Here is a 27,343-nt window from a genome sequence, read left to right as displayed (position 1 = left end):
GCCTTACACGGGCGCACACACGCCGTTCATTTCCCTCCCTCGCGCGAGTGCAGGAAACGACAGGCGGTGTCTGAGGAGCCGAGCGCCACGGATTCCTGCTGCAGCCCCGACCTTGTGAGGAGAACTACTGTCTTTTCCTGATCTGCCGACTCGGTGCGGCTCGGCTCGGCGTGCTGCTTTGTCCTCGGGCTCTGCTTCCTGCCTCTGTTGCGCTGCAGGCCAGGCGGCTCGCAGGCCCGGGCCTCAGGTGATCGACAAGCAGATTATGGAAACAAACAAAGCATGTTTGCTTTCTCTCCGAACGCTGGTTTTCCACGTTGCAGAATCCACGGCTGGAGTTGGCCAACCTCCTCCCCCCAAACCGCACGTGCATCAACAAGCAAGTGAAATTATGCTGGGGAAGTGCACATTGGTTAATGAGAATTTCCCTTATAGCTGCCGATAAGCGGATAATAAAGGCGTTTCCAACACATCAGCAATCGCTTTTGAGTTTTTTTTCAGATCGAAATCCTCGGGGCCTGTGCGAGCGCCGTATGGTATTGGCACACTATGGAAGCGAAGGCGCAGTCAAAGGCAACAGAGGACGGCGGCGCTTTGTGGCAGCCATGCTGGCCGCCCTGCACACACGCAGACAGTATGGCTGCGGGAGAATTAGCCAGGGAAGGAGTAAGACTGCCGAGCGGCGGGGGAAAACATCAAATCCCTCGCAGTTATAGACGGCCGTTTGAAATGTAAATGAGCAGTCGGTTTGCGGGGTCCTCTGTTGTAGACCCCCTGCTACGCCGGCAGAACCGGCCATTTTCTTAAGGGGACTGCAGCCCGGCGCTGGTGCGGATCAGCTCAAATGGGCTCCTTCTGCGAGATGGCCACTCTAATTTGATCAACGTTTAGCCACCAAAAGCGCCCCGGCTTTTGCACAGGGAACTATCGTTTCTTCTGCTCACCCCCCCGCCCCCTCTGTGGAACCGTGTGGAATCCCTGTAGCCTTGGGCTGCGGTATTTTCACTCACACAACAAAAGCATGGCCGAGCAAACGAACCAAACACGTCTTTGTGCGCATTCCCCCCCCCCCACTTATACGAGTTTATTTTCCATCCGTAATATTCATTCATTCATTCACACATGATTATTCATAAGACGGGGGAACTAACAGCCAACGCCGGGGTTTGTTGCGTCTTTTTCGGGAGACTTCAAGGTGATATTTGTCGCTGCCACTGGTGGCGAGTTCGCTTGAGACCTCGCTGTCATGCAAGTCACAGAGGCGCTGTGGAGCTGAGGAGGTGGCCAAGCTGAGGCTTCTGAAAGGAACAGTCTTGTTTGTGCCTCAGAAAACTGGAGTTTGGGGGTGGTGGTGGTGGGGTCTCTCTCCACTGTTGAGGAAATGATGCTGGGCCCCGAGCAGGATAAAAAAAATAAATCTGCAGGTTCCGGGCACAAATGGACCCCTGGTTCACCTTCTTGCTGTGGCGGTTGCAGAGTGAATGCTTTTACGCTGAGATAACATTATTTAAAGTTGCCCTATTGTCTGAACTTGCATCTGGAGCCCAGAGGACACAAACCATTTTGAGCTACTTCATGGGTTCCGAGTCATATAAGGTTTTTGGATAATTAGTCAAGCCAGGCTGCTGAAAAGGAAAAGAAATGATCTAAAAATGGCCCCCAAAATGATTATAAATAAACTCGTCGCTCATCAGATGAGTGACTGAATGTGACATCAAGAGATCGAATGCTATTATAAGCAGCTCGGGGGTTGCGCTTCAAGTTTTATTTAGCCGTTGACCAAGTTTGCTCAATGCTATCAAACATATTTTGACTTCAAACATTCTGTTTTCCTGCTTGTAGTGTCCTTACAGAAGCAGCTCACCAAAGTCCTTGGACCGCTCGCTGTTGGCTCGCTTCTTCCTGCCCTGCTCTGGTTTTTTGGGCTTTTTTTTTCCTTGGTGGAGGCAGCAAACCAGCCGGCCCTCCTCTGCCTCTCAAAGCCGAAACAAACATGTTTAATCTTCACCAGCTACACAAACACCCCCCCCCCTCAACCAGGGAATATTCGCCGATCGCAGGGGCAAATCTTGTGTCATTATCCTGGAGAGAAATCTCTTAAGACGTCTTAAAGCTGTCTGCCCAAGAAGTCAGATCAGTGACAGCAGCAGCAGCAGCAGACGCACACATGCTTCTCCGGGGCCGGACGCGTCATTTCAGGTCCGCCTACGTCAAGGCTGTATGTTTTCCTTTAGAAATCCCGTTAAACTAGTGTTGTAGTACTGGAGATTGGTCTTGGTCTCCAGACCACTTTTTAAGGGTCTCAGTCTTGAACTCGGAGGCATTTTTCCTCGGACTGGGAGGACTCAGGATTTTTGATCAAGACTGGTCGAGACTCAGCCAACACTGTAATGACACGATAATAACGGAAAAGAATCCAGCTGCTGCTGGTTTACGCTTTGTTTGTGACACCCAGTGAAAGAAAATCATTAGATACCTTGCTGAAAAGAAATGTTGTTGTTCGATTTAGAAGCAAACTTGAATTTAAAAAAGATCCTAGTCATTTATTTCTGTTTTGTTGTTATTTTTCTTTGATATATTAAGTCTTAGTCTTGTCTTGGTCTCGAACCCCAAATGTTTTGGTCTTGTCTTGATCTCGATACTCTCTAGTCATGATAATGCCTTGGTCTCGATTGGTGCAGTCTTGATGACAACGCTACGTTAAACACGAGCTTGTGGCCCTGGTGGTGGTGGTGGTGGTGAGGAGGGGTACAATTGCACAAGAGGAACAGGCAGCCCCCCTCGATTCCTGTTTGTCTCTGCAAAAAGGAGAAGCGCTGCCGATATTCTGCTGGCCCGGCCCCTCCCACATCCTGACAAGTCACCTTCCAGCTGGTCCCATGGCTCCGCAGGGAGGATGCAACCACTTCCTACCTAACCAGCAGCCCCCGCCTTCCGCCTTTTCCTCCCTCTTCCCCCAAAGTGGATGCCGGGCCTCAGTCCTCGTGGCTGATTGAATCTCCGCACACGCGCAAAAAATACCACGACCGGGCTAACAGTTGCAGTGGCCAGGAAGTTCTGGTGAGGGGGAGAGAGAGGTGGAAAAATCAAAAGTCACTGTCAGTGAGGTTGGATATGACGAAGTACAAATACTTTATTACTTTATTACTGTCCTTAAGTAGATTCTTCTTTTGTTCATAAGTGTTACTGATTACTATAATTTTCTTGTGCTGCAATTGAAAAAAATATATATATTATTGTTTCATTAATGGCAAAAAAACAACATTTTTGCTTAACTTTCTTGCCTTTACTTGAGAAAAGGAGTTGAATAAGTACTTTTACTTATGCCAGAGTATTTTTTTTTTACACAAGTGTCCGTACTTCTACTTAAGTCCAGAATGTGAATACTGTTGCCATCTCTGACTGTCAGCGACACACGAGCCACAGTGTTTAAAAAAAAAAGAAAAAGAAATTGTCTTCGTCTTTCCCGCTGCTGTGAAGTTGTGTTTTCTCTCGTTGGAAGCCAAGAAGCCACCACGAGATCTTTGCTAAAGTCTGAGAAATGTGCGGCTGCACCCTTCCTGAGAAAAAGTTGGCAAAGGAACGGAAGACAAACAGACAAAATGTGCTCGAAGAAACCTGGCACGATAAATCGGGGTGTTTTTCACCCGCTGTGCTCTCTCTGTACGCGTGTCAGGTTGTTTTTTTTTTTTTTTTTTTTTTTCCGATTGGCTCGTGTGTGACACCCCTCGCTACCTCTGGTCCCGAGCTATGTGACACGAGGCCAGCAGGTGTGATCGCTGCTGAACTGTGTCCCAGCAGGTCAGAGGGTAACTGGGTGGTATTTCTGCAGGGAATTTACAGCCAAAGACGAAAGTACAGCGAGACTCACGCACCAGACGGCTCTATTAATACGCGCCACCGCGAGAATTTCTCTCCTCACACGGCCGTTGAGCATTGAGGAAGACACAGCAGTCTTCTCTTTTCATCTTTTCCTCCATTCATCTGTCCACGTGGTAACGATCCCCTCGGACCTCGCCGTGTGCTCACCAGGTTAAAAACACCTGCGGGGATACGGCTACATAAAGAGAGCCGGAACTGGGAACTGAACGCTTGGTTGTGTTTTTGTGACTTATTTAGTTTTTGATGGAAGTATCCCTTGGTTGTTTTGGATCAATATATATTTTGACAAGTGAGAGAAATGTGTTGGTTTTCCTTTTAATTGATGATTGTTAAGTTTTATACTTATCATCCTTTGTGGGGTTTGAATTATATATTAAGGTTTTTTTTTTATTTTATTTGAGCGCCAACAAAAAAAAACTTGGCAACAGCACAAATAGAGAAGAAATATTTGTCAGGTACAGCCTGACTGGCACCCCAGGTTAAAATAATAATGAATAAATCAAATCAAATCTCTCAAACTTCATATCACTATTATAAACTACTACAATGTGTCCATGTGTGTTTAGCCCCTTGCTTGATTTGCCTCATTGCCCCGTCGCGCTTGCTGCTCGAGGCGGAGACGCAGGCCGAGGGGTTTCGTCGCCAATCGCGCGCCCGACCGCAGACCGTGTCAAAACTAGGAATTAGCAACGTGTGAACTTTCCCACCCGCTGCTCAGCCTGACCGCCTCTGTCTGCCTCTCCCCAGGGTCGTCAAAGAAGAGATTTCCGACGACAACGCCAAGCTGCCCTGCTTCAACGGGAGAGTAGTGTCCTGGGTAAGTGTGACGGATGACTCACCCGCGGGTCCCACGTTCCAGCTCCGACACCAGGACGAGCGCCCATGCAGATCATGTAAATGTGGACGCGTGACGCCTCCGCAAGGCCTCTTCAAACGCTCTCCACCTTGACCCTCATTGCAGAAAAGGTGTAGGTTGATCCAACTCGTATGTAAAGCATATGGTAATAGGCTGGGCTTTTCTCACAGCGCAGGGACTCTGTTGGCTTCCACTGTCTGCAGTAGCTTTACAGTGAATTGTAATTATGAGGACAAAGAGTGCGGTCAGTGTCCCCTTGGGAGCAGTAGGTTAAGGCAAATCAAATCAAGTCGTCATGTCAGGAGAGGATTTACGTCCTGCCATAACAACCCCGACTGTCAGTATTGAAAGGCCGCCCATTAAATCTGCTTGATGCTTTTATTTATCACCTTTTACAAGTACACAAATACACTGTACTGAGCTGTGGGTAAATTTTGCTTTCTTGTCCCACGGGGAGGTGAAAGGTCACCGTCAGTGCACAGAGCTGTTGCTCAATAACACTTAAGCCCTGTCGATGCCAATAAAGTCGGCTCTATAATTTACGAGAGGCCGCGGTGCGTCGCTCCTCTGCTAAGGAAGTGAGCATCTCTGTCAGTTAGCCCGCAGCCCGGCCAATTATCTTAATTGCTCTCTTTTGCACGCGAGTGCCAGGATTTTTTATTTTTTTTTTGCTTTGTTGCAAATGACATTCAGCCCGCACATGTAAAGATCAAAGAGGTGAACTCCGAGTAAAAATGACGTGATCTCAGAGTTCAAATTAAAAGACACAGATGCAAAACATCAACAAGAGCAATACATTTTTAAGGAAGTGCCATTCAGCTGCTGTATTGTGTTATTGAGAACAGGAATGCAGTATAGTTATGTTAAAATCAATCATCGGTGCTTATTTGAAACTTGTGACGCACTGACATGTCAGCTGATATCTCCACTGGCATCCACTGGTAGCATGAGCCAGTTTCCAGTAGCAGCTTAGCTGCGTCCACAGCAGAGAGGGCTTTCAAAGCTTTTCTTTTCCAGAAGTCTTCTTCATCTGAGTGTATTTCAGGTTACTTCACAAATAGTATAAATTTAACCCAAGCCCAACCCAATTGCTTCTATTCTGGATTAAATTTAAAACCGTCGCGGGGAAAAAATTAAGTTTAAAAGAATCAGTTCCAGCTTTCAGCCAAAGCTCTACTTTCAAAATGAATTTTTGACCATAAATGTTTTTGGTGACTTAAAAACATTTGATGTAAGACCTACAGTTTTTTTTTGCCTCATTTCCTTTTGTTAGATTTTTTTCAAACATGAGAAAGCACGTTATTCATATCAGTGATTTCCGTCATGTGTGTGGCTAAACATTAATTGCTGCAAAAACATTGAGTTGATCGAACGGGGCAGACAGGTGTCAGTGGTCTCACACAGTGGACAGAGGTGTCGTGACCTTTGTGACAACACAACAAGGTGATTTTCAGAGCTGTGCGATTAACATGGACCTTTTAAGGCCTTGTGTTCTTAAGTAACTCGAAGCAGAAGTTCAACTCTGTTGTTTCTCCACACCTTCTTTTCACCAGCGACCTTTCTTTCTGTTCTCAGTGGTGCTCATGATTTTAGCGAGCTTCTGCTTCTTCAAACATGGTGTGCTTCAGGTCTTCTTCTTCTTCTTCTTCTTCTTCTTCTTCCACAGTCAAGGAGTAAACTTGCGGTGCCACACCAGGCCTGGCATAAGTACTACATCGTTTTCAGTCGTTTCCCAGCGTATACGTGTTTTTGAATACAGCTTCATGTGAACGTGTTTTTCAAGAACGCTGTTCGAAAATGTGCGGTTTCAAAAATATCTGTCTTTGTGTAAGGTTTATGCGTAGTATAGAACCTTACAATAATGTCAAAAATCAATACGATGCGAGTGTAGTCCTTCTGCACTTGCTATTACATATATCCAGCCTAATCAGAAATTGGCCTATCTAATGAAACTTCTCACCTTATGTGAGCCAACATCAAATCATGCCAGTGCCATCGAAACATTGTCGGAACTTCAGAACCACGTGAAGGAAGATTTCAGCAAATTTTGCTTTTATTCGCCAGATTTCTTTTCTGAGCAGGCCGGGCTTTATAAAATATAAACATCCTCAGATCAAGGTGAATCCTACATCTTCCATCCGAAAGCGAGTCAGTCCACAGCAGTCACACACAGAAGGTAATGGAACACGTGGAGATGCTCCCAGTCTTTGAACTAAGGAAAGAAACAGCGGCCAACGGGGATCATTTAGAAATGGTGATGGACTGCGGTGACACCGGGCGAATCCCTCCACCGGTGTTACGACAATCACAGTCACATAGAGTTGTGAGTCTCCCCGCTGCCGCCTGCCTCAACTTTCATTATTCCGACCCAGATGAAAGGAGCTGAGTCGTGTCTCCGGGTCGCCGCGTTTCATCCGACGTAGTGACACTCGAGCTGCGTGCTCCCTCTGCACCCTGCGTCTCGCTCGCCGTGCTCCTCCTCCAGTTGTTAGCGCCGCTGCACCCAACAGTCTTTGCTGCACCTCATTTTCCCACTGTGTCGTCTCCTCATCCCCCTTCATCTCTCGCACATCACCCGGTGGTGTGTGACAGGGTCACAGACTCTCCCGAGCTTCTTTCTGATCTTCCCTTCACCAGTAGTGTTAGTGCAGGGAATACACAGGCTATACCCACCGTCTGATGTGCATCATTCAGTTGTGTCTGCATGCCAACTGGTCCAACTTTCTTTCATAGGATTGTGAGGGCGTGACCCACCCTACGCTGAATCTAACTAGCTTGTACTCTTTGCCTTTATTGGTTAGGTTGGGGTTAGATTGGTTAAATTTAGGTATGAAGAAGACTGATTGGCCAATCAGGGGCAGAGTAGGGAACAAATCTTGGCCAAACGACATTAACATTAAATAGATGAGATGAAGTAAACTCTTCAAATCATTTGCAGATGTCTTTGTCTAACTCCTGCTCAAGTCATTATAATAGTGGCAAACTCTAGCCTACACTGTCTTGTTGCAAATCAGATGTTCCAAGAGACAGTTTACAGAAGAAACTACTGGCCTAGGTGGAATACGGGCAAGGTGAGAAAGCAGTTGTCCAATTTTCAGATGTGGATAGATTGAGAAATAAGGAATAGTTCACTCAAAATACATTATTATGTAATTTTCTTTTACTGGGGCAGTTTTGGGCCAGTAATTACATTATTTTACAAATCCTGATTCCCTGAGGTCAAGCAGCAGAAAACTATGACACAATGTGCAAATACTACAGGCCCATTGTTTGGGTCAACCGAGTTGTAGAGTAGTCTTTTATGTACCAGGGTGTTTATCCTTTGCTGAATGGGCTGCTTAAAAAAAGAGGGGCCATGAATTATCCAGGGACCACCATCACAACCATCACAACATTTGTCTTGTCTCTGACCGTGCGTGCTCTTCCATCAAGTCACCTGTCTGCCTCCCTCCTTCCTCAGCTGGTCCTGGCAGAGAGCGGCCACTCTGATGGAGGCTCCCAGTGCACGGAGAGCCACCCGGAGCTGCCCCCTCCGCTGGAGAGGACAGGGGGCATCGGGGACTCACGCCCACCTTCCTTCCAGTAAGTAGGCTGATCACCGCCTGTCACACATGCACCATTACACAAACAAGCACGCACGCACGCACGCACACGACGGCCATGTGAGCAAATGTGGTGATTTTTTCCCCCCGCCATATGTGCTGATCAGAATGCGGCGAGATATGGGGACGGAGGTGGGGGAGGTGAAGTCAGTCGTGTAGTCTACGTGATACGCAGGTATAAGAAAATGTTCAGAATTAACATGAAATTAAATTAAATTAAATGTCAATTTATTATTATTTTTATATAAGTGTGTTAATCATTTTGTCAGTAAATTAAAGTCCAGCTGTAAATGGCTGTTATATATGTTATGTTGCTTACAATACATTCACATTTAGACAGTACATAATCAGTGATGACGGTGGTTCTTGTTGTGATGAAGTAGCTGCTGCTGGACAGATGTGTACGAGGAGAAAAAAGAAATCAGAGTTTACTACCCACTAGAATAAATAGGAACTACGCCACTGGGTGGAGTGGTGTGTGATTCTCCCACGAGTGTGCAATAACCCCCCCGCCCCCCACCAACACCACCCCACCGCCTGCGCCGCGCCCCCAACTCAGCTTTGGTGGAGCAGCGAGGGCGTCGGTCCGCTCATCTATGTAAACACAATGCACGAGCGCCGGCTGATTCTCGAAATAGCCTTGACAAGCACACACACACACACACACACATACACAAACACACACACACACACACACACACACACACACACGCGCGCGCGCGTCTTCAGGCGAACGCTGCGCTGCTCGGCTCCATTGTGTTCAGTCACAAGGAGCATTCAACCATACTGGGTTAATAACACGTTAATAACATGTGGGGCCAAAAGCTCGGAGAGAGAGAGAGAGAGAGAGAGAGAGAGAGAGAGAGAGAGAGAGAGGAATCTCTCCGCTGCTGTATGAGTCGTACCTGAGCACCCCCCCACGCCCTCTTCACCATCCTCCCCACCACTATAATTTCAAACCTGCGGCGTGGCGAGAAGACACACTCACTGAGAGGAGGTCCGGCGCTAAATATAGCTGGAAAGGCCGAGGGGTGGGGTCGGGGTGGGGGTGGGGTGTCAGAGGGCCGGATGGCTGTGCTGCTGCCATTACTGCGTGAGAGCAACGTGGCCGCAGCTCTAAATTGAGAATGCGCAATCCGTCATGTCTCCGTGTACGTCTTCATCCCGGGGTTCTGACGTCTCGGCTCTCGCCTGCCCTCTACAGGCCGCTCTCTTCCCCTGCCCTCCCCCCTCTGCTCTGCTGCTGTCAGCTGCCCTGATGGTTTTATTGTTCCTGGCCCAGCCGTTAACCAGGAACACTGCCACCTTGTGGAGCAAAAATGGCATCAGTATCTCCCCCCCCCCCACTCACATGTAAATCCCTGCCCCCTCCCTCGCTCTGTCTCCCCCCTGGCGGACTCGCAGACACAGTTGAATTCCCCACAGCAGCAGCAGCAGCAGCAGCCGCTTCTCCTCCCACAATGAGTCTCGCCTTCCACCCTTTTCCTGCGTCTGTAAATAGCTGGAATATTATTACCACTTCATTTCTCTTTGTGCCTTATTCATGCATTTCACGTGTTTGCCGCTGCTGAATGGCCCTATTTGATGAGCGCGTAGAATAGGTGGTGGTTTTTTTGGGGCGGGGGGACTGAGAATGGACACAGCCGACGTGTCTGCGCCTGGTAATCCGGATTAGCAGACATTAAAGGCGCCCATCTCCATTTCCCAAGGGGGAGGGAGGTGGGGGGGGGGGGGGGGGGGGTGGCGATTGGCAGCGAAAGGTGGGGGTGGCTTTAAAGGAGAGTGGTGGGGGTTAGGGTGGAGGGATGGAGGGAGGTGGCATTTGTTCACAGCTGCAGCCCAGCGCCTTCGATAATCTCCCCGCGGATCAGCAGACGTTGCCTGCCTGCTCGTCAGCAGCCACCGCTGCCTCCCGCCGCCACCTCGGTCACTGCGTACACACACACACACACACACACACACGCACTCACACAGACATACGTGGACCTGACTCGCCTTTGGGGGCCGATTGATCCACAACGCAAGCGGCATCAGCCGATGCTTTTGCACCCGTAGATTGGTGAATGAGTCGTGTTTGCAGATTTTGTAAGAGTGTTTCATTTGTTTATTTGGCACAGTTTAAATTTGAAGTGGTTGTTTTCTAATCAGAATAATAAGCAGGATGGCATTTACACTACCAGTCAAAAGTTTGGACACTCCTTCTCATGCAATTTTTTGTGTTTATCTTTACAACTTTCTACACTGCAGATAGATACTGAAGACATCAAATGTATAGAAGCAAGATATATGTAATTAAGCCGCAAAGAAAAACATTGAATAACCCTGAATATGCTTTTTATGAAAGGTGGCTATTTTGAAGAATTTAAATATAAAACATGTTTGAGTTATTTGACCCTTTTATTGTTTCCTACATAATTCCATGTGTGTTCATGCTTAGTTTTGATGCCTTCAGTGAGAAACTGCAATGTCAATAGTCATCAGAATGAAAGAAAAGACATTAAATTCACAGGGTGAGTCCAAACTTTCGACTGCCAGTGCACTTCTGAAAACAGAAAACAAGCTGTTTTTGAATTTTCCTTTTTACGTCCCAGACGGACGTGGAAGCGCAGCAGCGTTGGTTCTTCTTTGCTTTCCGTTCCTCGCCTGCAACTACTCCATGTTGACGCTCTTTATCTCAGCCATCTGCCGAGAGCATCAGCAGTGCAAAAAAACACATAAAACCCAACAACAGCAACATATCGGCGGAGCGCTGATCCAAACTAGGCGTCTTTGGTGATATTTGCACACACACACTGACCCGCACCTGGTGCATCCACCGGGACAGTGATGCAGAAAGGCGTTTGCACGCCTCGTTGAACCCGCGGTCCCGCCGGGTGAACATGGCAGAACGCATCGCACCGCCTGTTTTTCATTTGCATCGATTGTCGGTGCGGCACTCGGCGTGTGAGAGCGCGAGCGTTTCCCCCTCCTTTTTTCTCTTTTTCTTTTGTAGAAAAATTCTGCCAACGGGAGGCGTTCTGTGCCCACACGCACGTCACTTGTGCAGGTGCGAGGAGCGCGTTGCACTCGCGGCAAAGCGCGTGTGACAAGCTGACAGGGTCGAGCAGCTTCTCACCAGCTTCAGGTTTCCCAGGTGCCCCGTGGCTGCGTGAGCCCCTCAACACCCCGCTTGCCTGAGGCCACAGCGTCTCCGGCCCCTCTGACAGAATAACAATCTACCCCCGCCCCCCCGCCCCCCATCTACCCTCCAGCCCACCTCCACCTCCACCTCCACACTCCTCCAAGACCCCGAGTGCACACGCCTGATTTAGCACTTCTCCATTTTTATTTATTTTTTGGCAATCTGTCACTCTCCGCCGTCCGTCCGTCCGTCTGTCGTAACTCTCCCAAATCACGCCGCAGGCACCATCTGGGCTTTCAATAGGCCTCATTAATGCCGGGACTGTGCAGAACGGCGTCCTCTTCAGTGCGTCTGGTCATTAACGACACTTAAGCGAGGGACGCGTCACCGTGCTGCCGAACAATGAAGCCGCGATTTTGACCTGGAGGGGCTGAATTTGAAGCGGAGTCGCAGTGCGTGCTGCGTTACTCCCTGGAGGCGGGACGGCTGGCGAGCAGGTAATCTGACAGAGCAGCGCAGTGCAGCTTCGGGGGGGGATTACGTGCAGGAGCGTCACTCTCAGGCGGACTGGAGAGTGTGTTTTTGGAAGTCTCTCCTGTGAGAGACGAAGGAGTGGTGTTGTAGTCAAGACCGCACCAACCAACACCAAGACACAGTCAAGACTAGAGAGTATCGACAAGACAAGACCAAGACTTTATATATCAAAGAAAAATAACAATAAAACAGAAAAAATTGACCAGTATCTTTTTTAAATTCAAGTTTGCTTCTAAATCAAAATCAAAATCGAACTAATTTTCTTTAACATTTAGCTGCTTTGTCAGCTATTTTGAACCATTTTGAAAAAAGACAACTTTGCTTCATAAAATTAAAGAATAAACTATCTAGCAATATGGGGCAGTGTCACTCTGGGTCATTTTAGTGTTGGCAGAGTATCGACGTTCGTCTTGATCAAAAATCCCCAGTCCGTCCAGTCCGAGACCGACGCAAGGCCGAGGGAAAATGCCTCCGAGTCCGAGACGAGGGCCTTAAAAAGTGGTCTGGAGACCAAGAGCAATCTCCAGTACTGCAAGATTGCGTGCGTCACCAGGTGTTCTCCCACTGTGTGTGTCTGCAGCGCCAACGCGGTGAGCAGCCGAGATGGGCTGGACACGGAAACGGGGACCGAGTCCCTCCTGAGCCACCGCAGGGAGCGCGAGAGGGAGCGCGCACGGAGGAGAGCGCGAGAAACAGAGCGTGAGTATCATCGGCCGGTCACACACACACACACGCCACGCAGCCTTGACAAGTGCAATTAACCCGTCCGTTTTTTCCCTCCTCCTTCTCTGACAAATTCTTACGTTTCACTTCCTCTCACGCAACTCTCTCTCTCTCACACACACACATACACACACACACACACACACACGCGTGCGCGCGCGCGCACACAAATGTGGACTAAAACTGCAGACGCGGCGAAAGGCCCTGAGGTTTGCGCTGAAAGTGATGTGAGACCCGGGGAAGGTACAGATATGTCAGGCCTCAGAGCTGTGAATCCATCAGCGGAGATGTGAAGAGGTTGACTGTGTGTCAAGCTTCCTGGAATTTCCTGCGCTGCTCAATAACTCCTCTCCTCTCCTCCTCCTCTGTTTCCTGTCTGCGGCTCAGGTTTATGGTCAGAGGGTGTTTTCGCTCTCCAGGGCCGTGACTGCACCCGTTCAGGCGGCGTCAGGGGAAACATCAGAAGACAGCGTTATGAAGCTGGCTTTTTTTTTTTTTTTTTAAGACCAGAGGTGGCAAAAGTATCACCATACTGTATTTCACTGAAAGTATGGATACTTGGTACTGGTTCAACTCCTTTACTCCAGTAGAAGTAAGAGATGTACTGAAGTAAAAAGTGGAAATTATTCTTTTTTTACAATTATTGCAACAAAACATTTGTTGATACATCATTCAAATAGCTCCACTTCAAGTGACAACTACTAATAATTTTGAAGTGTTTTGAGCAGTGATTAGAATGACGGCAGGTCAGTGCAGTCATGGATGTAGGTTGGGAGTGAGTTCCAGAGGGTGGGGGCAGCAACAGAGAAGACAAGCCCCCCCCTCCCAGGGTTTGTGCTTGGCCTTGGGAACGGTGAGAAAATTGTTGTTCTTGCTTTCCACATTTGGCTGTCGCGCAGATCTCTGTTGAAATCACTTTCACTCACAGTCATACCAGGGTGAAAAATAATAATAATAATTATAAGGGCAGACAATTCTTACGACTCCAGCGCTTCTCTCTCCGTTTCCTCCCGCGGCCTCTAATAGGGCGAAACCGACAAAGGAAGCGGGCGCGCCGCTCTTGGTTTACCAGCAGTTTCAGGGCTCATAAATCTTGCGAGCAACACTTGGCTACGGTGTCATTTAATGTGGCCCCGCCGTCTGCTGCCAGAGTCACATGACCGGTTGCCTCCTCTGTTAACCGCACCGCCTGCAGCGCCGTCAGCAGCCGCAGCAGGAATTCCCCTCTTGTCATCTTATACGGACACTCGGAGTGACTCTGGGCTTTTTGTGTGAATGCTTGGCGATCGGTCAGAGTGCAAAACTTATCTCCGTCTTATATGGCTTTGCCGCATTTGAAGACTACACAAGGGGGGCCAGGTTCATCCGAGAGTTTATGGGATGTTGATATCTGTTGGAAGATGAGACTTTTTTTTTCAGTTGTTACACCTAATATCTCATGGAAAAAAAAAATATCAAAGATTTATGTAGAGATCATCCCCTACCACCCACCCCCCCAAAACACTGTGATTTAAGGATTTAAGCCTGCCAGCATATGAGTTTGACACGGCTCAGCCAAAGCACTTATGCAGGCATTAAAGCATAAACGGAAAGCTCACAAGCAGCCAAGTAAATCTAAAAAGTGTTTCATTTATCTTCTTTTTCTTTTTTATTTTCTTTGGTGGACCAACAGGCGTTTAAAGCTTTCAACACTGCGATGCTGTGTTGTACCTGAGGTGGACGCGGCACAGAAAGCACATCGACGTAAATCCCGTGCTGTAAGTGCTGCTGCGGACGGTGCCGTTTGATTGGTCCGAGGCAGATTAGTAGTTATTCTATAGCTGCGTGCGGCAGAAAGGAGGGAGGGGAGGGGAGGGAAGGGAAGGGAGGGAGGGGCAGGGATGAAGCGAGGGGGCCACACTTTGTCCCGACTCTCAGTTTCATCTGCGGCTCGGATGGAGGCGCGCCGTCGGGATTTGCTGGTTGCGTCCGTCGACACTTGGCGCTGGAATATCTTCGACATTTATGTCACTTTGTGGCCTTATCGCGCCATTTGTTGTCTGTCTTTTTTGCACTAACAATAATACAGGGAGTCAGACACGGTACGAGAAGTTGTGTTTTGCAGCGAGGTGAGAGATGATTCTCTTTCTTTTATCAGGACGATGTGATGTGACTGCATCACTGCCAGTCTCAGTTTACTAGAACAACTTTTGAATTGGATTGAGTCATTTCAAGTGGGCCTTGTCTTTTCTCTTCGCTCTTCCCAGTATGATTTGATCTTCGTTGTCTGTGCTCTGTGGCAGCGTCCAGGCAGCAGCGACGACCGTCGGCGGCCTTAAATCAGTTTGGTTGAAACGACAAAACTCCTTCTTGTGTCCTGCGGTGGCACCACAGCCCTCCGGGGTCGTGAGGGGAATAACGCGTCGGAGCGAATCCCCCTCAGTGGAGGCCCCCCCGCCGCTGCTTCGCTGCTTATGTGCTTTGGCTCAGCTTTCATGAGAGCACCTTGTGGGCGGAGCCAGCGATGGGAACAGCCTCACTGCTGGAATGTTTTGCTCGCTCTCGGCGAGCACGCTGGCTGCCACGCCCTCTCCTCTCTACCAGGCCTTTCCAGCCAGTTCGCTGTCACCCAGAAACAGCGCCACCTCGCTGGCAATGTACGTATGGACACAGGGATTTACGCCGTCATTTCCCTGCCCCCCTTTTGTGTAATTTTGCACAGCAAGGTCTCACTTTTGCACATTTTAAAATGCTGTTTTTTTTACTCTCTACTTCCTGTGAAGTGTGAACTGTCAACATGTTTGTGCTCATTTGTAACTTGAGTTGTTGGAGTTGAAAGCGCCAATGGCCGACCGCTCGATAACGATCTTCCTCTGAAGATGCCACAAACACTGAGGCCTCCTTCCCCTGGATGTAATGTGACCTCGCAGAGAGCAGCGCGACCTCCCGACTGACTCGCTGCTGCTGCGCCTCCTCTCTCTGTCCGCAGTCCCTCGCATCAACGGTCACTCCAAATCAGAGCGCACGGCCAGGGACTCGGCCATGGGTTACGACAGCACCTCGGTAATGAGCAGCGAGCTGGAGTCCAGCTCCTTCGTCGACAGCGAGGAAGACGAGGACGCCAGCAGGTAACGCGCAAGCTCACGATAGAATCCTGGTCCTTTAGGTGCTCAGCTGTAGTTCCCGTCTGAACGCGTACTTCCTTCTTCTTCTTGATAAATTACAGGTTTAAAAATACACGTTAGAATAAGGTCTTTGGCCGTTGTGAGATCTCTTGCAAAATGATCTGTTTATTAATAAATCATAAAAATAACTTCTCTTTTCAGTGGCCAATTACTGCTCTTAGAATTTTTGCAAATCCCAAAATGTGGTTTGTGAAAAAAAGGTTTTCTCTTTGCAAATCTAAAACAGCTTACAAAGAATAAAACTGAGAAAGGAATAAGAAAGCAATCCAAAACATTATAGTCACATTAGAGGTCTGAATTATTTTCTTTCTGATTCACTGGCGATTAATGAGGAATATCTCATTGTGCATGAAATGAGACATTGTGCAAAAATAATATATATTTTCTAGATCTCCTGTCTGCACTGTAAATGTTTTGCAAAATCTGCAAAGTTAAGAAAATCATGAAATCAAAAACAACATTGAACTTCCCCCTGTTGTGGGATTTTGGATTAAACTAATTGGATATAAACCCAAGTTAAAAAAAAAATGTATCGAAGGGCTTTTAAAGTGGAATTTAAAGCTAAAAGTCATTAAACCTCTGCAAGCGGAACAAAACTTGTGCTCTGTCTACTTTTCTCACCAGCTTTGTGGTTTAGAATACAGCTTCTGAAATTAAATAAGAAAGGAATGAAACAGTTTCCTCTTGTGTTTCTGGCGCCCCCTGTCTGTTCATGTGACCGCTGTCGCCCTCTGTCGCAGACTCAGCAGCTCCACTGAACAGAGCTCCTCTTCGCAACTGATGCGCAGACACAAGCGCCGCCGACGGAGACACAAAGTGTCCAAAATAGACCGGGTGAGCGCGCTCGGAGAGCCTCAAGCCGCCCAACACGCAGGACAGACACATTGAGTTCATGCTTTTAATACGCGTCTCTTCTCCCCCAACCAGTCTTCCTCCTTCAGCAGCATCACGGACTCTACGATGAGCCTTAACATCATCACCGTCACACTCAACATGGGTAAAGCTGAGAAACATCACTTCTTTTTTTGCGCGAGGTTTGATTCGCTGCCGTCGCCATGCTGACGTTCTGTGTGCTTTCTCTCACTCGTCCTCTTTCTTTCCCCCCGTCGACAGAAAAGTACAACTTTCTCGGCATCAGCATTGTCGGTCAGAGTAACGACCGCGGAGACGGTGGCATCTACATCGGCTCCATCATGAAAGGAGGAGCGGTGGCCGCTGACGGGAGGATAGAACCAGGAGACATGCTCCTGCAGGTATACAAGCTGCCTTTTCTGCTGCTGCTGCTGCTGCTGCTGCTGCTGCTGCTGTCGCCAAAGCCAAGCGGCCGGATTTCCATCCGTGGGTTTTGTGGCCTATTGAAAATCTTGGGTTTTTTTTTTTTGCAATTACGTCTGTTCGTGGGCTCTCATGTGCCTCTCCTTTTCCTTCCTGTTAGCGCTCTTTCATGTGTGCGCTGTTGCGGCTACGCCCACTATTAAACGCGCGGCGGCTGAATGAGTTTGTTGCCTAAAACAATGCAGCACCTACACATTTTGTATTGTTTCGAGTTTGCAGATCCAAGTGTAAAGTTTTCGAGGAAGATTTACACTTTTGAATGTGGTCCTGCAATAAAAAAATATGGTATATATCTGTCTGATATGATAATATATATTTCTTTTCTTTTGTCTGCTCACCAGGTAAATGATGTGAACTTTGAGAACATGAGCAATGACGACGCTGTGAGGATCCTCAGAGAGATTGTTTCCAAAACTGGGTAATGCCTGAAAACTGCCCTGAAAATTGTTTTTATGCAAGTGTTCTGCATTTATGGGTTCAAAGTTATATTTATTGCATCCATGATGTATATCTTGGATTTCTGAATGCACGAGGCTTCCTATTTTGAAATTCACAATACGAGACTTTTTCAAAATTGTCGCTCAATTTCACTTCAAAGAAAACTTTGTGAGCGGGTTGCAGCTTGCTCTCCTAGAGTTTGGAGTTCATTTTTACCTGTCAGACAGTGATGTACTTCACGCTGCAACAAGAAAGCACATGTTATGCTGTCTGTCAGTGTTTACTGACAGGGAGAACCACTGGTTTGAGGTTGAAGGCCAGCGGTGTGTGGTCGTCAGTGTAATTTATACTTCCTTTCCCCTCCCGGATGTGTATTTAAAATTGATTTTCCATTTGCTTCCTCTCTAGTCCCATTAGTCTTACTGTTGCCAAATGCTGGGACCCGTCTCCACGGAGCTACTTCACCATACCTCGTGGTGAGTCAATTACCACTATTGCTCTGGACACCTGGCTGGCCTCAGCCACGCAGCTTTCTGTCGGCCCTGGTGTGCAATAGATAATAAAATGTCCATAAAACCACATTACCATGATCATGATGATGGCCCATAGTTTATTAACTGCAAATTAAACCCACTTACTGGAACATTTATCGCAAAACTGACTGAACTGCTTGACATTTTTACGTATGGGTTGGTGTTTTATGTGATGGCTTAGTTCTAAGTAGTTGCTGTAGGCCATATCCTTTTTTTATATTTTCAACACTGGGCGGTATGGTAGCACTAAAAGCATCTGCTTTTCAGTTTGTATGTAGCCACGACAGCAATGCGAATACTGGCTTGAGAACAATAGGAAGAGTAAGTTATAGTAAAAATCATTTTAAAGATGTTCTTCAAATGATCAAAGCCATATGGATCTAAGAAGTTTGAGTAGCTATACTCCAGTTGTACTGACGCAATGTAACTCTCAGGCAGCTACAGGAGAAGTCGATTGCCATTTAAATGCCAGAGTGACAACAGTGACCATGAAAAAACATCAAGTCATTTATCAGCGCTGCCTGTGTGACTGATTTTGACCACAGCAAGACACTGTGCATATTGCACTGCTTGTGCATGTAGTTGATCTAAAATAAAAACAAAAAAGGATTTGGAATTTAAAAAAATACCAAAAGTGTTGAGCACACACATTTGGGAAATGTGTGGAGTCACATCCAGCATGTATCCTGCGCACATGATTTTGTTTTATATATAGATTCAGAGCAGAGGTCAGCCATTCCGTCAACTCGGAACATAAAATGCTAGCTTTGGTGCCCCCTAGTGGTTACAGTGCCCTACTTTGCCAGATTATGCTGTCAAATTTGCAATACTTAAAAACAAAAAAACAGAAAAACCCTTAAACTGTACTTTTGACCTGGTGACTATCATTGTCATGAAATTCAGTTGTTGATGGTGCTTGATGCTTTTCATTTCTCTGCCTCTACTCAGCTGAACCGGTCAGACCCATCGACCCTGCTGCTTGGATTTCTCACACCACCGCCTTGACGGGACCCTACCCACACTATGGTATAGATAAGAAACGTCCACCGTTGCCACATAGCTATGAACCACCCACCAACGCGGTGGCTGCTCTGTGGCATTTAGACACTTCTTTTGTGTGTGTGTGTGTGTGTGTGTGTGTGTGTGTGTGTGTGTGTGTGTGTGTGTGTTTTCTCACACAATCTCTTTTTTTCTCCGACCAGAATTTGATGACCTCCCTCTGTCTGCGAGTAAAACTGACATGGCAACCATCGTCAAGGTGATGCAGCTGCCTGACTCGGGCCTGGAGATCAGGGACAGGATGTGGTTAAAGATCACGATTGCCAACGCCGTGATAGGTGAGAAACGCTGAGCTGTTAAATGGTGTTTCAGATAGGTCAGGACTGGGAGTTTTTCCACGTAATTTAGAGCAGCTACGGTTGTAAAAGCACACCTCTGTGTTTGTCAGCGACAGCTTTTGCCTGGTTTTGTATCGCAGATGAGCAACACTGTGTTTGTGCAGTGCACACCTAAAATGCTAACGTGGCATTTAGAACAACTGACACAACCGGTAACAGGTTTTTTTTTTTTTTCAACCTGTTACCACGTACTGGTAATTTTATGATTTGACATCCATCAAATCTTAATCATGCAAGGATGAAATACAGAAATATAGATTTTAACTAAGGTTTGTATACCTGTGGACATAACAACATACAAACAATAGGAAAACTACATGCGTGCGCTTCTTACCCTTTAGACTGCATCAGTACTAGTAATATATTTCTGACCTAGCGCAATATTTTTCTGACCTATAAATGTTTTATTCTATCTATTGATTTTTATTCTACCTCCAGATGTTTTATATTTTTATTTTTTTATTTTTTATTTATACAGCATAGCAAAGATTGCTGCCTGTATGACAATAAAGAAAGTCTAAGTCTAAGTACTGGTTTGCAGTACAGTTGGTGTCATCTGCACTGTAAAATGCTATAAAATCAAACCCTGCATCATCAAACCCATAAAATCAAAACCTTTTTTATTATATTTTTTTTGCCCTGCAGTATTTTGCCGCTGGCCCGCGTTGTCACCAGTCAGTGTGGCTGCCGACGACAGAGTTGTCGACACATTAGAGCAGGTGCTGACACGTTCGTTTGTTTTGCGTACCAGGTGCTGACGTGGTGGACTGGCTCTACTCCAGGGTGGAGGGCTTCAAGGATCGCAGGGACGCCAGGAAGTACGCCAGCAGTCTGCTGAAACACGGCTACCTGAGACACACCGTCAACAAGATCACCTTCTCGGAGCAGTGCTACTACACCTTCGGAGACCTCTGCCAAAGTACAGCCGCCCGCGTCACCTCTCCTGTCTTCCCCGGTGCTGCCGAATGCAGCCGTTGTGCTAAATCTCTCTGCTTCTCTGTTTTATTTTTGTTTTGTTTTTTCCTCTCCTCCCAAAAGACATGGCCTCGCTCAATTTGAACGAGGGCTCCAGCGGTGGGGGCTCCGAGCAGGACACTCTGGCACCGCTCCCCCCGACCAGCAACCCTTGGCCCATGGGCGGGCAGCCTTTCCCCTACCCTCCCTTCCCCTCCGCGCCCCCCAGCTTCCCACCGGGCTACTCGGACCCGTGCCACAGTTTCCACAGCGGGAGCGCCGGCAGCCAGCACAGCGAGGGTGAGTGACGAGGAGGAAGGCGGAGGTCTTGACTCGGGAGTTCCCATCTTGCTTCTCGCTATTGAACGTGATGATTTCACTCCATGTGCAACGTGACAAGTTGCCCTGAGTCAAAGCGTTCTGAGGATAACGAGGATAACGTCAGCCCCTGCTGGCCACCCGGGTTCAGCATGCTGGCAGTGGCATCGCAAAATTGGCGCAACTGTAGCTCAGGAGGTAGAGCGGGTTGTCCAGCCATCCGAAAGGTTGGCGGTTCAAATCCTGCTCCATCCCTGTCTGCTGTTGTGTCCTTGGGCAAGACGCTTAACCCACATTGCCGCGTACGAATGTGAGTGGATGTTGGGTGGTTGGTGGTCGAAGGGGAGTGAGTGGTCAGTCTGCCCCAGGGCATCTGTGGCTATCCAATCCATTATTATGATTCATATTATAATTATTATTATTATTAATAAAATGAATGGGGTGTGTGTGTAATCTAAAACAAGTCCTGTGTCGTCAAGGTCAATCATGAGCCTCTCGAGCCATGCGGCGGAACAGCTCTGCAGTACTGGGTGTGTACACAAACCTGGAAAATATGAGCGAATCAGATCAGCCGCGTGTCCGTCACAAACCACCAGCTTTTAATGATCACCATCGACGTCGTCATCACCCCTCCTCATTAGCTGCCCGGTGGTCTTGTTTATTTGTTTTGATGTGCAATCAGTGGCTGCTCGTGCTTTGCGTCGCTGCCGCATGTTTATGGATATGTATATTATTGTACCTGCAAGTGAGAGACGACAGTCAGGTAGATTGGCACAATGGCTCCTGGGTGAGGGGCTGTCATGGAACGCTCACTTTAGAACAGACGGTCTGGACCAGATCAGCCACTATACTGAATCATCAGGCAGATGACGTGTATGAAATTGATGCCCATACAGTTCAACCACGCTGTCCCTCGTCCTATAAAACCTTTGGCAAGCATTGATTTATACTACGTGAACACCAACTTGCTAACAGGATGATTTTAACACTCACCTCACATTCAGCTCATTCATTGTGGCTCCAAGGCACATTGGACACGTCGAGCTCCTGGTGACAAGACGCAGTTTTTACAAAGTGGCAACTTTTAGAATCCCAGGATTTTCTAGCTGATAGGCTCAAGTTTGCGTAAGATTGAGACCAGGTAGGTGCTTTAAATGTTGTGGCCGATCTGAGCATCTCATCATGTCATAAATTTGATTTTCTTCCCGCCGCCCCCATTTTTGGCACTTGTGAACAGGTTTTACTGGCTGTTTGATTGCATGCATCTTCATTTTTATGATTATTTTTTCACTTCCTCCTCTCTGCCTTTTCGAGGAGCAGCTTTTACACACACACACACACACACACACACACAGTTTGAGCATTTGTCTGTGGTAGGGTGAGCAGATTGCACAGTCCAAGGCCACATGAGCTATAGCTGTTCGAAGGGGGCGTGGCTGTGCTGGGTGGTGTGTGTAATTCTGTTGTTCCCTCTGTTTCTGCTGGGCAACGGTAGACTGAAGGAGGAGGTAGTCCCAGGACTTTGGGGGAACCGGTAAGCCTGCTAACACCCCCTCGCCCCCACCCACCCACCCCCCACTCTCCTCCTCTGCTGCTCACTTTAATTCTCTTCCTCTGCATTCGCCCCTCTGTCTGTATCTGCCCTTGCTTTCTACCTCTGCTGCTCTCAGGTCTCCATCCTTTTGCTGTCCCATGCGTCTTGCTCTCTTCCATGTGTATCCTCTTGTGTGTGTGCTTCTGTCTGTGTGTGTGTGTGTGTGTGTGCGCGCGCGCAACTTTCCCAGTGGCCCATTCCCCTTCTCTGCACCTCTGAGCATGCTGCTGTCCTGTGCTGGGAGGTGCATGATGCAGGATGACCACTCTGAGGCTTTTTGCTGTCATTCTCGCTGATCAATCATGCACCACTTAACCCAGTACTGCTGGGCTCATTGAGGGTGGGGTGTTGACGTGGAATGATGTCGCAGCAGTGTGGTTGGCCTGTACCAGTCGGTGCGTTTACATGACACTCGAGAAAACCGAATGATTGCCCTCGTCCGATTACGATCGGACAACTGAATTGCATGTGAACGCATTAGTCCGACTAAGATCAGAGTTTGAGAAGTCCGATTTAGACACCCAGATAATACAAATAGAACTCAGATTTCTCCGTCATGTATACGCCTTGGTCAGAGTTTAACTGGACAATGTGCGTCTGCCTCCGGAAGAAAAACAAGTCATGACACGAGCTCCTTCAACGCGTGGCGCTACTACCAGTTTGTGTCCAACTGGGGACACAGCCGAGAACCTTCTTAGTTAATTTGTGTTCTCCAAAAAAAGTCTGCAACGACAGGGTGCTCTGTACAACTCGCCAGAATACATTCATAGTGTGTGTGCACGACAAGCGTCGGGACGTGACACTACCACGCAACTCGAACGAGAAGAGAGGATGTGATTATGACGAGAGTCAAACAAGTCTCTCCTTTCCTTCTGCGTTGTCCTCGTGTGACTCCAATACAGGCGTATGGTGTTGACGTTTATGTTACATGAGTGTTTAATTGTGAAAGTGTCTGTGTAAACCTTGGAGAGGGAGGGGGCCTTCTGAAGTAGTTTACGTCCTTAACTGTTGGTTCTCTGTTGTTTGATTATGGAAAACTTCAGTCACACCTTAAACAAACTGGAAAAGGTGTAGTTCAAGGTCCCATAACATAAACACTTAAAAAAAAGAAGTTAATCTCAGACTAAATTAGAGCAGCATGGACTACAGCCAGCCCCTCATATTAAAAATGTAACGGTAATAAATCTTTAGATCTCCAGGAAATAACACATTTAGCTCTCTGTTTAAAACATACTGTCCTGCAAAAGTCCTCAGTTCAGGTTGCTGTCAAAAGTGATGCTGTGTTGTACCTCCCCCTTATTTGGAAGAAGGTTCAAACAAGGGGCTGGAAGGTGGTCTTGAAAGGAGCTCCACTTATTTGTGTGACATCACAAGGGGGTTGTGTGGGTTCTCCAGTACTGTGTGCTTGAAGCATTAAAAAACCCCTCTGAAAACTGAAGCCAGACAGCTGAGTGAAGGATGGACTCTTCTTTCTGGGGAGTCAGGCTAGAAACTCAGATTGTAGTTAGAAAACACTGGCAGAAACTTGTGAATTATGTATTTTGTTGGACCCTTACATTTAATACATTCATCAGACAGAACAAGCTATTTAAGTAATTAAGTAATTATAAGTAAAGTCCTTCATGATGAATGTTGAGTTCTGCTGTTTCATGGCTCCCCCGCACCCCCACTTTTTTACAATATATTTTGTTTAACGTGTGACCTCTATATAAATAGACAGCCGCAAAATCAAGTTCAGCTGATGGAGGTTGACCTATGATCTAAAAACCTAAAAAAGCTAAAAAAAAAAAAAAAATCCTTTGTCCTTGATCAACAGGGAGCCGGAGCAGTGGATCCAACCCCAGCGCGGAAAAAGGTCGACGCTCCTCCCCGCAGGAGAAGTGTCAGAGGTCAGCGTGCAGCGAATCCGAGCAGCGGGCCCGCGGGGGGAGGCGCAGCGACCGCTCGGCCAGCCAGATGAGCCACCACAGCCACGCCCGCTCCACCCTCAGCCACCACAGCCAGTCGCACCGGAGCCACTCGCTCTCCCACCACAGCCAGCCGTCCTTCACCTACAGCCACGCCCCCTTCGCCCAGCCCGGCCCGGGCTCCTGCGCCCACAGCGAGCGGAGCCACGCCTCCTCCTACGGACCCCCGGGCCTGCCCCCGCCGTACTGTCTGGCCCGACTGGCGCCCCCCAAGACCTCGGTCAGCAGCAGCACGCCCCCCGGCGCCCCCCCCGGCAGGGAGCTGGCGGCCGTGCCCCCTGAGCTCACCGCCAGTCGCCAGTCCTTCCAGCATGCTATGGGCAACCCCTGCGAGTTCTTTGTCGACATCATGTGACAGTGCCTTTCGAACCCCCATCCACCTCCCCTCTGACCCCCCCGTGGAGTGCTAAGTCCTTCTGAGACCCCACGCCCCCCGACACCACCACCACCACCCCTGACTGTCTCTGAGTTCAGAACACGGACCGTCCCTCTGCTCCGCCCACCCGCCTGCCCGCTCACCAGCCGGCCACCCGTCCCTCTTTTTCTGAGCGGAAGCAAAGGGGACGACAGCCCAAACCCCCCCGCTGGAGCCCCCCCTCCCGCACCCCCGAGAACCTCCCCCTCCCCGAGCCGTGCTTTTTTTGTATTGACGTCAAGTGTACAGTTTGTGAAACCGTGAGTGGTGTTTGGTGTGGTGATTCTTTTAATCGTTGCCACGCGGCTCCCCCAGGATACCGACGAGCTGGCTGGGCTCTGGATTTCAATCCCCCAGACCTGGACAGACGGCTTTACAAGAGCGGCGGAACATTTCTCTCTCGCTCGGAACTCATCTCCTGACTCACGTCGGCGTATTGCTGGGAGATTTAGCACTCTGCACCGAAACCTCTGCCCCTCCCAACTCCCTGGGTTTCCTTTTGTACTGCGGCGCTGCCACCGCTCAAGCTCTTAACTGCCAACCACTGGAACTGGACTAACCCTCCAGCCAATAGTTGGACTCGGCTGTTATTGCATGACTGTCTCAACTGCTTTAAAGAAAAGAAGTTTTACTGATCCTTTTTGTTATAAGTATTGCTACGACGGAGAGGAGGGGTAACCTTTTGCCAATGTTTCTCAAAGGAGGAATCCGTACACTGGATGCATTTTTTTTTTTTTCTTTATGTTTTTTTTTTTTTTTCGTGATGTTATTTATGTGATCGCGTTGCGCCAACGGTGTCAAACTCTGACCTGGACTACACACGACTGACCGACTGACAAGACCGACAATCAGACGTTCAGTCCTTGTGAATCGGAGGCCAGTCTCCGCTGTCCCTTAGCTGTGCTTTGTCGAATGTATCGTATTTGCCGTCAAACCCCGACGTCGAGTGAACAAGTAACACCGCACGCGGAAAAACTGCGTGGACACCCACAAGCAAAGTCAGCGCCGACGAGATGAGATAAAGACAGTTTGCTCCCTCCATGTAAGTCTGTGCGATAAAGCCAAAGCCTCACAATGTGGGTAGGATGTTTCTTAACACTGCAGCAGCTGCCAGTGATATATATCTTTACTTCTGACTGTCGTCTGAATCGTCTCATTTTCAACATCAAAGCAACTTTAAAGGCAACCGCCATCCCGAAGATTCTAATCTACTTGCAAAACAGCGGCAACCCCCCGTTGCACATACGTACAAGATAAAAAAAGCAAAACACTATCACAGGAGGGAAGCAACTCGCGGACACACTAATTGTATGTGCACTTTTCCATTTTGTCTCTTTCCTTTAGTATGAAACACTGTTTGCAATCAAAGCTCTCTCTCTCTCTCTTTCTCTAATTTTGTTCCTTTGCAAAAGAAGAATAAATTGTATATAGAAATTTATTATATATATGAATAAAAAAAAATATATATGTTAAAAAAAACAATTGCCTGCTTGGTTTCTGCTATTTTGCTGTAACGTGACACTTTTTGAGACTCATGAACACTAGGGGGAGACATTCGCAATGCACCACCTCGATTATTATCTATCATTTATCAATTTATTGCTAAGTAAGACGACCGTGAACGAAGTTGGCAGGCTGAAAAAAGAAAAAAAAAAAAAGCGCGCGCAGAGGACGAACTGTAAAGGAGAACCACAGAAGAAACGTGTTAACCGCTCAGGATGGCTTGAGACGATAAACACCTCTTTCCTGGGCGGCAGCGGCGGCTGCGTACTTTCCCTGTGGGTGGGCGGCCTTGCTCACCTCATCTAGCGATCAGCCACCGCTCACACGTACACCCGCGCGCGCGCGCGCGCGCGAGCTTAACAGAGCTGCCGGACCCGCCAACCACTGTCGCCGCTGACGTCATCCCCGTTGATCGTGACGCCGCACGCCTCTCACGGTTCTGAATGTGTCTAGAAGAAGTTGTTGAGGAAGAAGAATGTGCGCATATATATTTATTTATTTATTTATTTATTTATTTTTGCTTCAGTAGCCCAGCTGAGACATCAGCATCTGGACCGGAGGCGTCATTAAGAACGATGCTGACGCAGGACTGCGCTGCCCTCGGTTGCACTTTGACTGCTGGAGCTGATGTCAGCCTACATTTACCAGCAGCAGAGTGAGCCTCACTCGAACGTGCTTTCCGAGTCACTATGTTAATCGGGGCCGCTGGAGTTTACTGCGTTTAATAGCTGAACTCACTGGGGGAGGTTAAAGGGTAAAGTATGGGAAGTGGGTGTTTGTGAGCAACGTGTGGGCGGCGGTAGGGCTTGTGACGTCACAAGACGTTTACCCTTTCAGCCCAGGAAGCAAAAAAAAAAAAAAAAACTTGGGCCGGCAGTGTAAAAAAAAAGAAAAAAGGTCAAGACGAGCTGCTAAATGTTACGTAGAGTACACGAGGATGGCAGTGTGTGACAGGAATGACACTGGCACATTTGAACATTAGTCAGCTGAAAGGACTTCATTAATCA

General features: G+C 48.0%; 1 protein-coding gene across 4 annotated transcripts in view; it reads left to right on the top strand.

Moving 5' to 3' along the window:
• The window catches only part of LOC142898692 (segment polarity protein dishevelled homolog DVL-1-like), a 28,038-nt gene extending 1,723 nt beyond the window's left edge, over window positions 1–26,315 (top strand). Inside the window, exons 2-17 of one of the 4 annotated variants that reach the window (XR_012928628.1) lie at window positions 4,630–4,699; window positions 8,199–8,320; window positions 12,576–12,694; window positions 15,687–15,825; window positions 16,623–16,716; window positions 16,810–16,879; window positions 16,996–17,135; window positions 17,559–17,635; window positions 18,064–18,131; window positions 19,137–19,214; window positions 19,391–19,525; window positions 20,337–20,504; window positions 20,624–20,839; window positions 21,337–21,387; window positions 22,353–22,391; window positions 24,268–24,403. Coding sequence is in view for 3 of the 4 variants with exons in the window: in XM_076041781.1 (XP_075897896.1) it covers window positions 4,630–4,699; window positions 8,199–8,320; window positions 12,576–12,694; window positions 15,687–15,825; window positions 16,623–16,716; window positions 16,810–16,879; window positions 16,996–17,135; window positions 17,559–17,635; window positions 18,064–18,131; window positions 19,137–19,214; window positions 19,391–19,525; window positions 20,337–20,504; window positions 20,624–20,839; window positions 24,268–24,773 (2,002 nt within the window). In the remaining variant the exon portion in view is untranslated. The other 3 variants (XM_076041785.1, XM_076041781.1, XM_076041784.1) reach the window with 3 other exon arrangements.
• Window positions 26,316–27,343: the final 1,028 nt, after the last annotated feature.

The sequence above is a fragment of the Nelusetta ayraudi genome, unplaced genomic scaffold (assembly GCF_046127955.1).
Source record: "Nelusetta ayraudi isolate G7.1 ecotype Tasmania unplaced genomic scaffold, CSIRO-AGI_Nayr_v1 ptg000070l, whole genome shotgun sequence".
Taxonomy (NCBI): domain Eukaryota; kingdom Metazoa; phylum Chordata; class Actinopteri; order Tetraodontiformes; family Monacanthidae; genus Nelusetta; species Nelusetta ayraudi.
Note: the sequence above shows the minus strand (reverse complement) of the source record. Positions and strands in the feature narration are given on the sequence as shown.